The sequence below is a fragment of the Lemur catta genome, chromosome 5, assembly GCF_020740605.2.
Source record: "Lemur catta isolate mLemCat1 chromosome 5, mLemCat1.pri, whole genome shotgun sequence".
Taxonomy (NCBI): Eukaryota; Metazoa; Chordata; class Mammalia; order Primates; family Lemuridae; genus Lemur; species Lemur catta.
The window spans coordinates 77,592,821-77,609,405 of NC_059132.1; the positions used below are offsets into that span (position 1 = coordinate 77,592,821).

Below are 16,585 nucleotides of genomic sequence, written 5' to 3' on the forward strand. Positions count from 1 at the left end.
GTAAATGTTGTGATCCTGGGTGATCACTTGAAGCCCCACCTCTCTCAAGGAGCCCTGGGTACAATCCTTTCTGTTGGCTGGTTTGTTCTTTTGTTTGTGTCCTGCTGGACACTGTTGGTTAGGTTCTTAAGGCAAAGTGGAAATAGGGAGGTAGCCTTTCTTGTAAGATTCAGATACCTCATGCAGAAGTCTGCAAAAATAATGACTTCCAAAAAATAGCTCACGGGATTACTCATGGTAGAAAAACAAAATATTCAAACAAAAATCTTACCTTTGGAGTCTTTTTAACTTCTGTACCTGCCATGTGGAACAGGTAGCTCATGGGAGAAGAGGGGAAGAAAAAGGAAGCATGCTAAAACAGGAGAGATTTTTAAAAAAAGAAGAACAACAACAAGAAAGAAAAACGAAGAAGAAAATAAAAGGAAGGGAAGGAGGGAGAGAGGAAGGAAAGAAAAAAGGAAGGATACAATTTCATGATTACCACATTATTCAAAAAATATAGCTCCAGATTAACCAAATGAGAATATGAAAAGAATGTAGTAGCAAAAGTATCAGCATACTACTTAGTGAGAAAGCCTTGAAGCAAGAATTTTTTGTAAATCATGATTTCTGTGTAGAGTATACTGCAGTTCTTCAAATGTCTACATGCATTTTAGAATTCATTGCAAATTGGAACTATAAGGAAACATGTTCTTTTTTAGCAGGTCGAAAAAAAATAGAGTATAAACACAAAGCAATTATCATTGTATCTACTTCCTCTCCTTTTGTGTCAGAACGATGCTGAAAACTTGAATACACCACAACTGGTTCTCCTTTGCTTCATAGGTCATGGAGCTCAAAGGCCAAATGATCTACATTGTGGAGTCCAGCGCGATCTTGTTCTTGGGCTCCCCCTGTGTAGACAGATTAGAAGATTTTACAGGACGAGGGCTCTACCTATCAGACATCCCAATTCACAACGCACTGAGGGATGTGGTCTTGATAGGGGAACAAGCCCGAGCTCAAGATGGTCTGAAGAAGAGGCTGGGGAAGCTGAAGGCCACCCTGGAGCAAGCCCACCAAGCCCTGGAGGAGGAGAAGAAAAAGACAGTAGATCTCCTATGCTCTATATTTCCCTGCGAGGTCGCTCAGCAGCTGTGGCAAGGACAAGTTGTGCAAGCCAAGAAGTTCAGTAATGTCACCATGCTCTTCTCGGACATTGTGGGGTTCACTGCTATCTGCTCCCAGTGCTCACCGCTGCAGGTCATCACCATGCTCAATGCGCTCTACACTCGCTTTGACCAGCAGTGCGGAGAGCTGGATGTCTACAAGGTAGGGGTTGAGCAGGGCAATGACCGTTTGACTTGCCAAAGTCACTGGGGCGGGAGTGGGTGGTGTGGAGGCAGGGAAATACTGTGCCTTGGTCCTGAATTATACTGCAAGTGAAAGGCCTTCTCTGCAGGGTCGTGCAAGCCACATTGTAGGAGCAGGCATTGTAAATTAATTAGGTGGGTGTTCTCCAGCCAAAAATAGCTCTGAATCTGCTAGAAAACAGAGATAATTGTTCCATGAAAGGACTGCCACATTGTCTTCTCAAAAACTGAGCAGAGAACGGAGAGAGGATAGGACCTGCCACTTCACTGTGGAAACTGAGTTGAATTATTAAGCTTGAGATAATTCAAGCTATGACTTATACAGGGAAACTTACACACGGACATCTTAAAATCTTGTTTTCTATCTTACTTGCCTTATAAACTAAGCAATTTAACCTTTCTCATCATTTCTAAAACAGAGAAAACAATATCCACCCACAGAGTTTATATGCACATTATATCCTGAAATCTTCATGAAAAGGATTGTTATAAAGATTATGGCAGATAATATATGTTATTCATTAAGCATCCAGCATGGATCGGGAGCCTAGAATCAGTGAGGCATCCTTCTAAGCTCTAGGGATACAGCAGTGACCTATACCTAATAAGTTATTATTTTTTAAATGTAAAAATTAGAGAGCTAGTAAAGAGATTTCAAGTTCTACCCGCTTCTTTAGAATTAAAACAGTTTTTACTGATTTAAATTATTTTCCCTTGTTTTAGATATTGGCGCTAAGAATAAAGCATGTTTCTCATTTATATGGCTTGAATCATCTTCTTAATTTGCCACATAATAATCTAACATTCCAGAGCTTAACCCAACATGAAATAAATTATTGAAGAGGAAACAAATATTATTAATGGGAATACATAAGCCCTTGCCTGTTTTGTTCTGGATGCTAGAAGTAAAATCTTCCTTTATGAAATTTCTAACAGGAAATTCCAGACAGAGCTATGATTCTCTTGGGGAAAAAAGAGGTCTATGTATAATTACAGATAAAATAATTGGCTTCAGTTAGGTTAAATTTGATGGCCTGTTGTGGAATCCACTCCATTTATTTGTAGACATTTCTAACTTGAGAGCGTCTCCTCTTAGGATTGTGACAAGGAAGTCTTTTTCTCCTTTGCAAACTGCTGTTATTGCTAACAGAAACTTTTGGTTATTTCTATCAAGGATATGGAGTATAGTTTCCAAATATCCTATCAAGTATTTTGAAGCTATGCTCCTTACTATTAGGACAGCAGTTGATTAATCCAACTATAGTTGGAGTTAGATAACAAATCACCTTATCTCCCAGTCCTCATTCTCACCTCATTTCTTCACTTCTCATTTTGCATGAAAACATGTGAAGATAGTTGACTACAAATAAAGAAGGGTCTTAAGCATGGAATAAACTTCAGATATGCAAAATGCATAATCATAGGCAGACCTATGAGTGTGATGGCTTCCAAGGAAGAGTCAACCTTATTTATCGCAGGACACGATTGTACCAGGGCTTTATTTAATTTTATTTTCTTTCTGTCTTTCAATCTTTTAACCATTTCTCTATTTATTTTCTGTGTTCATTTATCCATGGCTTTAGCAAATATTTACTGGGTATCCAGCATTTGCCAGCCTGGGTGGGCACTGGAGACAGAGGTAGAGGGTACAGTTAGTTGCTGTGAGGAGAGTTCGCACCTGGCGGGAGAGAGAAAGGAGTGTGGAAAGGACAAATGCCATATTTCCATATGACATAATGGATGAAGTCCTGCTTCTGCCCAAGTGTATATTATACAAGATGCTCCAAGAGCAGAAAGAAGAGGCCCCTAACACCAAGTAGGGGTGGAGGCAGATCTTCTCCTAGTTAGTGTATTTATTGAGAACCTATGATAGCCATCATGATGAACACTTCTTATGTACTCATTGCTGAGGAAAAGCTTATGGGAGGGGGGACGTTTCTGTCTGGTTCATTCATTAATGGGCACTGGCGATATAAGAGTTAATAAAATAGATGAACTCAGGGAGCTTACATCCTATTGGGGAAAAGAAAGACAATAAACAAATGAGTAAACTTATAGTATTGCAGTTGGTGTAACATTCTAGAGGAAAAATAAAGCAGGTTCAGGGGAAGAGGTGCAGAAGACAAGGGATGATAGGCCTTCCTAATAAGGTGAGGTTTTCGCAGGGGCTGAAGGTAATGAGGGACAAGCCACATGGTTATTTGGAGAGATGTTGTTCCAGACAAAAGAATAGCAAACGAGAGCATGTTCGGGATGTTTGAGAGATAATAGCCGGCCAGTGCTATTGGAACAAATTGAGTGAGATGGAAGATGAGAAGATAACTTCAGAGATTAGCAGAAAGACAGGTCAAGCACTCTGGAGCCATTATAAGGGTGTCAGCATTTACTCTGAGTGTCTGATGAGGAATTTCTGGAGGTTTGCTCGTCTTTTCTTTTTTTCCTTTCTCGCCCTTATCCTTTCGTAATGGAGACTTTGGGTAAGAAGAGTAATCTGATCTTATAAGTTACCATAAATATTTAGAGAAGAAAAATGCACCTATTAGGGGGATTATTTGTAGATTTAAATTAACTCTTTACTTTCCGTAGCCAGTATCTCAGATAAAAATTTCCTGTAACAACAAAAATAATGATGATGATAATAGTATTAATATTTGAGGTTTAGATAATAGCTTGATTTCCAATACCCTTACAGATACCATTGTTTTTATCTCCTGGCTCAACATCTTGGCTTTTATACTTTGTAATTAATATCTGTGTAGGCCCTTGATAATTGCTATAAGAACCCCAAGAGTCCTTTAGAAAAGCCACATCTCTTTTGCTCTTATGACTATTAATATCTTGGTTTTACACTGCACATTTTTATGACATTCATATGACATTTATTGAATAGTGACTTCATGCAAAACACTGTTTTATGAGGAGGATATAAAATGAGTAAATGATCCCAATATCTTTAGGCAATTTCTTTTAATTCCAAAATATATCATTTGTCTCTACAAAAAACTATTTTACATGGTAGGGGAAAAAAAAAGAGGTTAAATGATATGATGAGCCAGTGGCACATGTGGGAGTAAAGACACCTTATAGTATGTTCACAGGACTGTGCTGCCTCTCAGGGCAGTGCCCCGGTGTAAGGCGTCTAAGTCCTGTGACTTTCCTGAAAGGGAAAGCCTTTTCTGAGGGTATCTGATTGGCCCTGATTCTCCATAGGGCCTGAGAACTGAGATTTCTGCTATATGATTCTTAATTTCTGCTATATGCTGTAGGCTGTGATTCTTCCTGAGCTTTTTGTTATAATGCGGAAACTATATCATGTCTAGGTGGAGACCATTGGCGATGCATATTGTGTAGCTGGGGGATTACACAAAGAGAGTGACACCCATGCTGTTCAGATAGCACTGATGGCCCTGAAAATGATGGAGCTCTCTGATGAAGTCATGTCTCCCCATGGAGAACCTATCAAGGTAAGGCAGAAGACGTATTGTCCAGATGTCATCGGAACAAATGCATGTTAGCTGATTATCAAAGGAATGGTGTATCAGCTGGGCTTTAGTTGCAGACAGCAAAATCTCTAACTTGTTTAAGCAGGAATAAATTTACTATGGAATATTAAACCGCTTCCAGATTCATTGAGAGGACAGAAGAAGCCGTCTTTCAAAAAATGCCTCCAAAAACCACACTTCAGATCCAGTGCTTTTTCCTGATCTGGAAGCAGATTCCAGAACTATACCACCACAGTCACAATCAGGAAACTACCATGTTTAGAAAGCTGCTACTTCTACTACTGGCTACAGAAAAAAATTGCACCTACTATGATTTGTATCAGCAAGATGGCAATTCTGCGTCATGACCATCCCAGGATGAGTGACTGGAAATGGACTCTCTGCTAAGTGTGCCATAGAAAACACAAAGGCTTCCACAATTTTTCTTGCACCTGGAAGCAAAAGTTGTGCAGTCATAGCAGAAATCATACCTTCCAAATCTTATGCAAGTGCATCTGATTCACCAAACCTGAATGCATTTAGAAGCTGCAAGTTAATTTGGAAAGTGTAGTTTTTAGTTTTCCAACCCCTGCAGGAGAGGACATTACACTCAAATGGGTGTTGACTGTTACTCCACCATATTTTCCACTACACATAACATTCCAAAATTTCCAGATGAATAGATCCCAGAATAATGTCTTCTTGCAAATGAGAAAATAAAGTTAACATGCTAGACATTGGTTTAATGGATAGAACACGAGCAGATTACCTTTATTCGTCCCACTTGTAGTGAATCTGCCACCTAATTTTTATAGAACACTCCTCAGTTGATGACCTTTTGAAATAATGTATAATCTTACCTGGTATGCTACAAAATATATACATAAGAAAGAAAAAAACATTTTGTAAACAAACAATGATATTTAGAGGTTTCGCCTTGGCTCTCTTTAACCATAATAGAAACCAAATGTCTAAGCATTCATAACTATTTTTTAACTCTGTTGTCCAACCATTTATATGTTGTTGTGTAGCATATGTCCCTAAATTTAGTGGTGTAAAACCACAAACCTTATATTATGCATGGGTTCTCTGTATCAAAAATTTACATAAGGCATAGAAGGGATGCCCTGTCATTGCTCCACAATATCTGGGATGTCAGCTGGAAATACTCAGTGGTTGTGGATGTGTGAATGTGTGGATGTGTTGGGAATTGCAGCACTTGGAGTTGGAGGATTCATGGCAAGATGGCTGCCTCACTTACATGCGTGGTTCTTTGGTGGGGATGGCTGAAAGGTTGGGCTCAGCTGGTATTGTCAGTCCAAGTGGTGCTCCAATATGGCAGTCTCAGAGTAGTCACATTTCTTACATGGTGGCTTGTGTCCCACAAAGCAAGATTGGTGGAAGCTGCATGGCCTTTTATAACCTAATGTTGGAAGACAAATGGTGACACTTCCACTATATTCTATTGGTCAGAGCAATCATAAGGCTGTCCAGAGGAGAGGGAGCATAGATTCTATGTCTCTCTCTCTCTCTTTTTTTTTTTTTGGAGACAGAGTCTTGCTCTGTTGCCTGGGCTAGAGTCAGCCTAGCTCACAGCAACCTGAAACTCCTGGGCTTAAGAAATCCTTCTGCCTCAGCCTCCTGAGTAGCTGGCACTAAAGGCATGCACCATCATTGCCTAGCTAATTTTTTCTATATATTTTTAGTTGTCCAGCTAATTTCTTTCTATTTTTAGTAGAAATGGGGTCTCGCTCTTGCTCAGGCTGGTCTCGAAATCCTGACCTCAAGCTATCCTCCCACCTCGGCCTCCCAGAGTGCTAGGATTACAGGCATGAGCCACCACACCCGGCCAGCTCTATGTCTCAATAGGAGGAATGTGAAACAATTTGCAGCTGATTTTTAAAAGTATCAAAATGTCTGACTTTTTAAGACTTAATTTCAATAATTACGTTTTTAGAAGGGAATTATGTATTTCTTTTATTTTCTAATTTTTGTGAGAGAATTCATAGCATCAAAGTAAATATTAAAACTATCCAGACTATTAGTATAATTTAATGATTAACATAGGACCAGTGATTTCTACATAAATTGATTTTGTAATTAAGAAGTATATGCTTGGGTGAGGGAATTAATGGCATGATTTTTGTTATTTATAGAAATGTATTTTTAGATTTTTGCAATTGGAAGAATTATTCATAGTTACCTGAGTAATAATAGGTTAGCTTTAATAACCTGTAAAGCGTGACATTAATCATACCTTTTTATGTGTACTAACCCACAGTCCTGGGAAATATCTGATGGCCTTAAGAGCTACCTGCAAAACATTGCAGTGGCAAAATGGAGAGTATTTTTAGTAAACGGGGAAGCATTAACATATATCAGAAGGGAACATATTATGACTTAAACATTGTCTCATTTACTCTTTATAACAACATTATGAAGAGAAATTCACAGCTCCTGGAGGGACAAGAGCAGTCAAGTCTCATGTGTCAGGATGTGAAGTCATGTCCACCTGGCTTCAATGCCCAGGCTTTTTCTCCTTGCCCTGCTACCTCACAGGATGGAATCTAAATGAAAAAATAGAAAATATTCCCTTTTTTTCTTTTCAAACTCTATCCTTTTCTCCATCATGTCACATATGCAAATCGAAGGAATCGTCTACTCACTTATTCCCATTGATTTCCTCACTGACATCCATTCAGTCGGGCTTGAAAAACCACAGGTAGATTGATGACAGAGACCAGGGGGGCTGAATGCGACAGTAAGTGGTGAGCGAACATGGAAACAAATTTCTGGTGTCTGTCACCTCCTTTTCTATTCCTGGAAGCCTATGATAAGAAATGGGCTATGCCAAAAGTAGTCCCCAAATAGAAGATGCCTGCAGCAGGCTCCTGTTCAAACTTTTACTGAGAGCCAGAATTCTGTCTCTGCCTTTCATTGTTGCACATGGAAGTCTGTTACCAGTGAAAAGAGATGTGTTCGGGGCATGATGTGTACCTTAAACTTTGGATCATTTTCTTGCTCGTGAATCTGAAAAGCTCTCTGATAAGAAAACTTTGGGCCTGAGAGTGAGATTCAGAGCTGGAGAAGGCGACGTAGGGAGAGCTGCACAGAAGGAATCAGGGGGTCGTCTGCTTTATCTGTGTTGTTTGGATTTTTAGGAGGAGAAGGTATTTACATATTAATTATGAAATAAAAAAGATAAAAATGCTTGGTAAATTCCTCATATAAAAAGCTGGAATATAACTAGGTACATAGAGAGAAACTGTTTAACCAGAACACCCCCCAAGAGGGCAAAAACTTTTCAATCTAAATGTGGTAAAGTTGTAACTAATATTTATCGGCAGAAGATAGTCTTTACTCACCTTTCTAAAAATTTTTTAAAATTTTTTTATTTCAAAATATTAAGAGGGTACAAATGTTTTTGTTACATGGATGCCTTGTATGAGGCTTAAGTCGGGGCTTTCAGTGTGCCCATCACCAGAATAGTGTTCATTGTACCCAATAGGTAAGTTTTTACCCCTCACCCCTCCCACCCTCCCCCTTTCTTGGTATCCAATGTCCTTTGCATCTCTTTGTGCCCATGTGTGCCCATTGTTTAGCTTCCAATCATTAAAGAGTACATGTGCTGATTGTTTTTCCATTCCTAAGATACTCCATTTAAGATAATGGTCTCCAGTTCTATCCAAGTCTTTGCTGCAAAAGACATTATTTCATTCCTTTTTATGAATGAGTAGTACTCCATGGTGTATGTGTGTGTATGTATGTATGTGTATATATCATATTTTCTTTATCCACTCATGGATTGATGGGCACTTGGGTTGATGCCACATCTTTGCTATAGTGAATTGTGCTGCGATAAACATTCCAGTGCAGGTGTCTTTTTGATAAAATGACTTCTTTTCCTTTGGGTAGATACCCAGCAGTGGGATTGCTGGATTGAATGATAAGTCTACATATATTTTTTTGAGGAATCTCCATACTATTTTCCATATTTTACACTCCAACCAACAGTGTATAAGCATTCCTATCTCTCTGCATCCACACCAGCATTTTTTAATTCTGTTGTCATCCCATTGTTTTTTGACTTTCTATTAATGGCCATTCTGACAGGTGAAAGGTGGCATTTCATTGTGGTTTTAATTTGCATTTCCCTGATGATTAGTGAAAATGTCCATATTGCCTAAAGCAATTTACAGATTCAACAAAATTGCCATCAAAATACCAATATCCTATCTCACAGATCTAGAAAAAGTAATTCTATGCCTCATTTGGATCCAAAAAAGAGCTCAAATAGCCAAAGCAATCTTAAGCAAAAAGAACAAATCTAGAGGCATCACATTACTTGACTTCAGATTATACTACAAGGCTATAGTAACCAAAACAGCATGGTACCAGTATAAAATTAGAGATATAGACCAATGGAACAGAATAGAGATCCCAGAAATAAAATCATCTACCCACAACCAACTGATCTTCAACAAAGCAGACAACAGCATACACTGGGGAAAGGAAGTCCTATGCAATAAATGGTGCTGGGAAAACTGGATAGCCACATGCAGAAGAATAAAATATGACCCCTGTCTCTCACTGTATACAAAAATTAATTCAAGATGGATAAAAGACCTAAATGTAAGAAATTAAACCATTAAAATTCTAGAAGAAAATATAGGGAAATTTTTTCTACACATTGGCTTAGGCAAAGAATTTATGACTAAGACCCCAGAGGCAAATACAGCAACAATAAAAATAAATAAATGAGATTTAATAAAATTAAAAAGCTTCTGCACAGCAAAGGAAGTAATCAACAGAGTTAATAGACAACCTATAGAATGCAGACAATATTAGCAAACTGTACATCTGATAAAGGTCTAATATCTAGAATCTACAAAGAACTCAAACAAATCAGCAAGAAAAAAAACAAATGACCCCATTGAAAAGTAGGTAGAGGACATGAACAGAAGTTTTTCAAAAGAAGGTAGACAAATGGCCAACAAATATTTGAAAAAATGTTTAACTTCTTTTTTTAAATATATATAGTGTAATTGTTATATGTGTAAAATCTTATTATCCTAAAGGAGAAAAAGCAAGATACAACATACATCTAAGTTTTACTTCGTAGGATAAAACTCCGATGAAGAAAGGACTTTAAAAATAATCCAACTCTGCATTTTATAGCTGAAAAAATAATCAGAGGGAAGAAAAAAGACTTATAGAAAGTCAGACTGCTAGTTACTAGCCAAGTTTGGTTTAGAATGCAAATTTCCTGATTCATAATCTAGTGATTTTGTTCAAAAATTTTGTAGGATTCATGTTATAACATCTTAAAAGCAAGCAATTCTGGGAAGTTTCTAGCAGGTATCTGAAATTAGCTATAAAACTAGGTAGAACTGGAGTCTTCTGATTTCTAAATTATATCTAAGTTTCTAAGCATTTGGCCTTTGTTCAAAATGTATATATCTAATAAAACTTTTTTAAATGGTCAACTAAGTATAGAACTTGAAAATAATGAGTATGATATCTGGTTGTCAGTTAAAATATTCCCGCTTGAACTTGCTTTGTGGTAGCAGTAATTTAATAATTTGTGCACCCTTTAATCAAGTAATCAAATCTTCTAGAAGATCGTATTTTGAAATATACTATCGCAATGGGTCTCCAAATCATTGATAACTTTCAGGATTCCTAAACTTTTGCCCTAACACATCCCAGACTGCCTCTTATAGGTAGGTGTGGTACAACTCTGGTTTTCCATGGGTCCAGATTTTTAGCTTAGTGTATGTAGTCACTGAAATCTAGACCTAAGCAACTCAGCTTTCTCCTTTCTCTGTTATTTTCTGCTTAAATATTATAATTTCCTTTACCCAGTTGTTAGTCATTTGAACAGTGGGATAATGTTTGGCAAAAAGTTATTTTAAGGCAAAATGTCTAAAAAACATATTTTGTATCTTTGTAGCTAACTTCATTTGCTCTTCTCTGTCAGTGTTCTGGGAAATGACTCCTGAAGTCCAGAAATTATGTCAATCTCATTTGATAGACAGAGCAGGTTCATATAAACAGCTCATGGACTCTTTGTTGTGTTGCTGTGGTGACTGTGATAGGTGTGCATGGAAATTTGTTTCAGATCCTAAAGACAGGCACAATAAAAATAGTTCATGTACTAAACCTAACCATATAAATTGAGGAGAGTTCTGAGGTATGACTGCTGATTCTGCACTAGTAGTTTTTAATTGCACATATGGAGTAGGGGAAAGCTGGCTGGAGGTTTTGAGGAAAGGGGTGGTATGGTGAGGGTGAATGGTAAAATAATTTAGACAGCATTCAAACAACACTGACAAGTGGGAAGTGGTTCACCAGTGACTGGGAACATTGTGTTATTTTTTGCTTTCAGATGCGAATTGGACTGCATTCTGGGTCAGTTTTTGCTGGAGTTGTTGGAGTTAAAATGCCACGTTACTGTCTTTTTGGAAACAATGTCACTCTGGCTAACAAGTTTGAGTCCTGCAGTGTACCACGGAAAATCAATGTCAGTCCAACAACTTACAGGTATTGATTGCATTAAGCACCTGCAATCTATTGTTTTTATTCATACACAATTAGCATTTTCCCATTCATTTGATTCATTCTCCATCATTTTTGTTCTTACTTAGATAATCTTAAAGGAAAAAGCAAAGCAATAACTTTTTATCATCCCCACTTTAAGTCTTTCTGCAAACTTTGTATTAGCCTCATGAGAACAACGCTCCTGAGGTATTTGTAGCCCAGCTGTAATCTTTGGCAGACATCATGTATTCCTCCATCATTCTTCTTTTATATGTGTATATTAATGCTCTTAGTATGTTGATAGGTGTTCTGACATCAGCTGGTGTACTGCAGTACAATTCTGGCACTAACCACCTAGAATTAGCACAGTCATAACCACAGGCTACAGGGCATGGTACCCAACAAGACTGCCCTTAATTTAGATGCCAACCACACTTCATGGTTCTCTACACCATCAGCATATCTGACCAACTGACTACAAATTTGGGGGTTCCCAAGACCCCTTCTAGTTAGATAATTAGCTAAAATGACTCACAGAACTCAGGAAAGCACTAGAATTACTATTAAGGTTTAATTATAAAGGGTACAAATCAGGACCAACCAAATAAAAAGAAAGATAGGGTGTGCATCTCCACCTTAAAACAAAACCTCTACATATGAAAAACATATTTTTCTGTTTCTTTTCTATTTTGATTGTTTTTAAGCAGTATAAAACTGAACTCTTTCAAAAATCTTCTGTTCCATATCTTAAAGTCTGGTGGTCTTGAGTCATGTTTGGAGACATTGATACTAACTATTCATTCTACTCCCCAAATATAGTTGAGAAACTCGGGTATTTCAACAGAAGATCACGACGTGTTAAAATACATTTCCAGCAGCAGGCCAAGGCTTATTTATGACTTAAATCTTAGATTCACTGTATTGACAATGTTACTAGAAATGTACATGTAGGTTTTTATACTGTAGACAGTGCGTTTTTTAAATAAAATATTTTTTGATTACAATAGTAATATGTCCATTTTAGAAAATTTACAAAATCAGAAATTTATAAAATAAATCAAAATTACTCATAATCTCACTATCCAGAGATAATAACTATTAACATTTTTGTGTTTTTCATTTTTTCTTAGTTACATGTTTCTATGCACATATGTGAATGATATTGAAAATTTAATTCAGTTTATGTTGAACTTCAGCACATTTGCAAAAGACATTTCTACTTTTTATAGGCATATATGATATAGCTTTTTCCCTTTTCTATTGATTTCAATAATAATTTTTTTATTTTCATGTATGAGATATTTATGTCTTGACTAAAGGGCAAGCAGTGGTTAATATATTTTATTTAGGCAGGAAATAAATACTTAATGTGAAATACTTTTAAGAACAGTTTAAAATCCTTTTAGAGAGAGCTACTTCATTTTTTTCTATATGATAGGAAAACGTAAAATGGTATAGGTAATTTAAATTTCAATCAAACATCCATGCTTTGTAAAATTTAACTAATAATAGGGACATAATTTTAGTTTTGCTCTAATTTCAGGACAAGCATTAGATGCCAATAGAAGATGTACAAATATAAAAGGCAATTGTTTCTTTGGAGAGCTTTATTGGCAATACATTGAATTCTAGAATGACATTTGTCTAGTAATAAAATAATGTTTAACATCAAATGTAGCTTCTTCAATGTATTTATGAAACCTATGTAAATTTAGGACAGAGAATACATACCCACACCAAAAAAAAAAAATCCTTATCTTCAAATTTCTACTTTCAAATTCTAATCAGTGATTCAGAATGTAGGATTGTAATGAAATTATGCATTCTTTTCTTTTAAATGTTGTAAGGTGTTTTATTTTAGGGGACAGTATTCTGTATTTTTGTTTGCTTTTTTTTGAAGTAAAGAAAACAAGTAAACACTACATTACATATTGTTAAAGTTTCAGGGCAGTGGATCAATCATAGAGGCTTATGTAGTGATTCAGCGATCAATAAAAACAAACATGGCAGGTGGAAGTATGCATGAATGCTGCCCAGTGTAGGGTGGGTGAATAGACCTAGGAACTCTTATTTGTAGGTGTCTGAGAACATAGTGCTAGAGAACCAGGACTTGACTTTTATAAGAAGAAAGAACAAAGTGAATAAAGGAATATAGGAGACATAACAGAAAACAGAGGAGTTGATGCAATAATTTGGGGCAAATGGTGTCTGATCAAGAGGGAGTAGAGAAAATGTCCACCATGTGAGGACATCTAGAATGTTGCTGACTTTCTTGATGTTATGGTCATCAAGCTTTGATCTAAATGGTTTTGTTTTTCTAAGCTGTCTTTCCTGTAAATTCTGATTTTTTAAAAGATGATTTTATGAACATTTCTAATTCCATGACATTCTAATTGTGTTTAAGTTTCTTTAAAAAGCTTAAGATTTTCATTAGTTTTAAGATTTTGTACATTACACATTCATTGATGTACCAATAAAAATTAGTTAATAGAATACCACATTGTATTCTACTCAAGGTATGAAATTCTTGAGACACAGATTTCTATTCAATTGGTTTCTTCAGCCCATAAAAGTTGTCACAGTACCAAAATCTAATTAAGCAACATAATTCTATTTCATTTAGACATGACATCGTAGACTGGCAAGTAGAAGGCCCTGGTCTGACTGGCCATATATGATAAATGATTTTCTGTAGAAGTGGGTGAAGAGCCACAACTATTCAACATTTTTCATCCATGGCCTGAGTAGTAGAGAGAATCTAGTAGATTAGAGGGAATGCTTATTAAGTTTGCATTTGGGAGAAAGCTAGGGAAGCAAACGGGAAGAGGTGCCAGTACCTTAATCAGTAAAATTAAAATTTAAAATACATTTAGCATATGGACAAGTAGTAAATAACAAATGATATAATTTGGTAGAACAGGTAAATTTAGGAAAAAAAAATGATGCTTATAACAATCAGTAAGTAGAGTGCTGTTGTTTATAATTAAATATCATTTGAGTCCTACTAATCTAGAATTCATAAAAATTCTTTTGGAAGATTCAAATATTGTTCTCACATCACTTTTATCATTTTACTTTTCTTTCACAATTTCTTGCCCATGATTACTTCTCAATGATATTTGTACAATTGATGAATTGATAAATGGACAATGTCTTATCTCTTTCAACTTAGGAAGCCTTATTTAATACCATTATAACTATGTGTGGGTTTTTTTGCTATTATTTGACCTTTGGATTATTTTGGTTTTTTTTTTCATTATTGTGAATTACACTGTTATATAGATTATGTCTTTGCAAAGATATTTTATAATTATTTATTTTTTCCAACAGGCGTGAAATACATTAGTTAATAGAATTTTCTTGTTATTGTGAATTTATTCCTCATTGTACTTCTGTGAAGATGTCTGTCAATGTCATTAGACTTTTTCTGTCAATCACACCTAAAATGGCTGGTTTATTAATATTCTCAGTAATATTCATGTACTTATTTTGTCTTCTTTTCTTGAGTGGACATTTATGCCAGTGTTAAATTTTAATATTTTTATTTTAATCTTTTCAGATTACTCAAAGACTGTCCTGGCTTTGTGTTTACCCCTCGATCAAGGGAAGAACTTCCACCAAACTTCCCCAGTGAAATTCCTGGAATCTGTCATTTTCTAGATGCTTATCAACAAGGAACAAATTCAAAACCATGGTTCCAAAAAAGAGATGTTGAAGATGGCAATGCCAATTTTTTAGGCAAAGCATCAGGAATAGATTAGCGAACTGTATACCTGTTCATTAGTCTTTGGGGTTTGACTCCTTTGAGGATGTGTAGAACCTCTGAAAGCACTTTAGGACTGCAGATGGCTAAGGAGCAGTATTAAAATTTCAGGAGCTAAGTCACAATCTACTCATTCTCCCATTTAACATGACAAAAATGTATTCAATTCAATACTCTTCTGTTCAAATACTCTTTAATACACTTCCATTTTTTTTTTTAAAGAAACCTCAAAAGGTAACATTTTGGGGGATATTTCTGTTATATAACAATCACTTACAACCCATACTCAAAGTTCAGCACATTGTACATATATCAGATAATTGTAGTCAACTGTACAAAGTGATGGAGTCACCTGCAATCTTGTGCCCTGGTGGAATGCCATGGTTATTAAAGTGTGTTTGTGATAGTGTGGCCTTAAAAAAGCTTTTTGAATAGAAATTACATTCTTTGATATCATAAATTCTTTTAACCTTTCAACTCTGCATTTTATTACATGTTCTCATTTAACTGTTTAGCTTATATAGGAAAACAGGCTGAGACTTTTTTTCTCTGTTGCACTTTCTTCCATTTTAGAAAATAAGCAATTAGGGGTTAGATGCAATATGAATATAAAATAGTTCTTCTGTAAATACCAAAGATTATTTTTAGTTCTTGAAGTTAAAAATATTCTCCGTAACACCATGTGTCGTAACAATAAATATTTCTTTTTGTTTGACATTGTTTTTTATTCTATATATGGTAAAGGCTATTTTAATTCATATTAGCATTTTAGTATCATAATAGCAAAATATTCAGAATAAAAGAGATTTATAACCTGTATTAAAATGCAATAATGTTATTCTAATTTAATTTGGCCATAAGCCTCATGGGAGTAAAGTAAACTCCCAGAGGACCCATAAAGTACAGTAGTAAGACATTTTTGCACACACGCACATATACACATACACTTGGAGTAATTTGGACCTACTTCAGCAGACAGTTTTCATTGCCATGCTGAGCCATATAAAGTTGCAAGAAGAAAATCTAAGTTCAGAAGTAAAAAAATAAGACTTGTTCTTTTTATTGATAGCTCATTTTTTAAAGTATTTGTATCGAACATTTTGGTGTATGTATATGTACTAAGTAAGAATCAAGTTTTTGACTCATTAAGTATATGTACATGAAGATTTTAATTCTAGTTGAAATATCTCAATGTCACTTTTTAAAGAGATTGTTAGTATTGATGAAGAAAATGATGCAGTGACTTCATTATGGGAATTTCTAAACATCTTTCTGGAGCTTGAGTTTTTTTTTTAAGGAAATGATGTCAGTCTAAGTTCTCTGTTAAACTAAAAAGTCTACAGAGTTTTGTTTGGGACAAGGATTTGATTTAAAAAAGAGCTCAACTTCAAAGCAAGAAAAAGATGAACATCGTAGTTTTAAAATCAGTATTAGCAGAGCCATAGATA

At 35.8% G+C, this 16,585-nt stretch overlaps 1 protein-coding gene across 3 annotated transcripts in view; it reads left to right on the forward strand.

Moving 5' to 3' along the window:
* The window catches only part of GUCY1A1 (guanylate cyclase 1 soluble subunit alpha 1), a 54,073-nt gene extending 38,221 nt beyond the window's left edge, over nt 1-15,852 (forward strand). For all 3 annotated transcript variants that reach the window (XM_045552156.1, XM_045552158.1, XM_045552159.1), the window contains 4 exons: nt 826-1,311; nt 4,673-4,816; nt 11,223-11,377; nt 14,934-15,852. In XM_045552156.1, the coding sequence (XP_045408112.1) occupies nt 826-1,311; nt 4,673-4,816; nt 11,223-11,377; nt 14,934-15,135 (987 nt within the window). In that variant the 3' untranslated portion in view covers nt 15,136-15,852. The remainder of the gene's footprint in view (nt 1-825; nt 1,312-4,672; nt 4,817-11,222; nt 11,378-14,933) is intronic.
* Nucleotides 15,853-16,585: the final 733 nt, after the last annotated feature.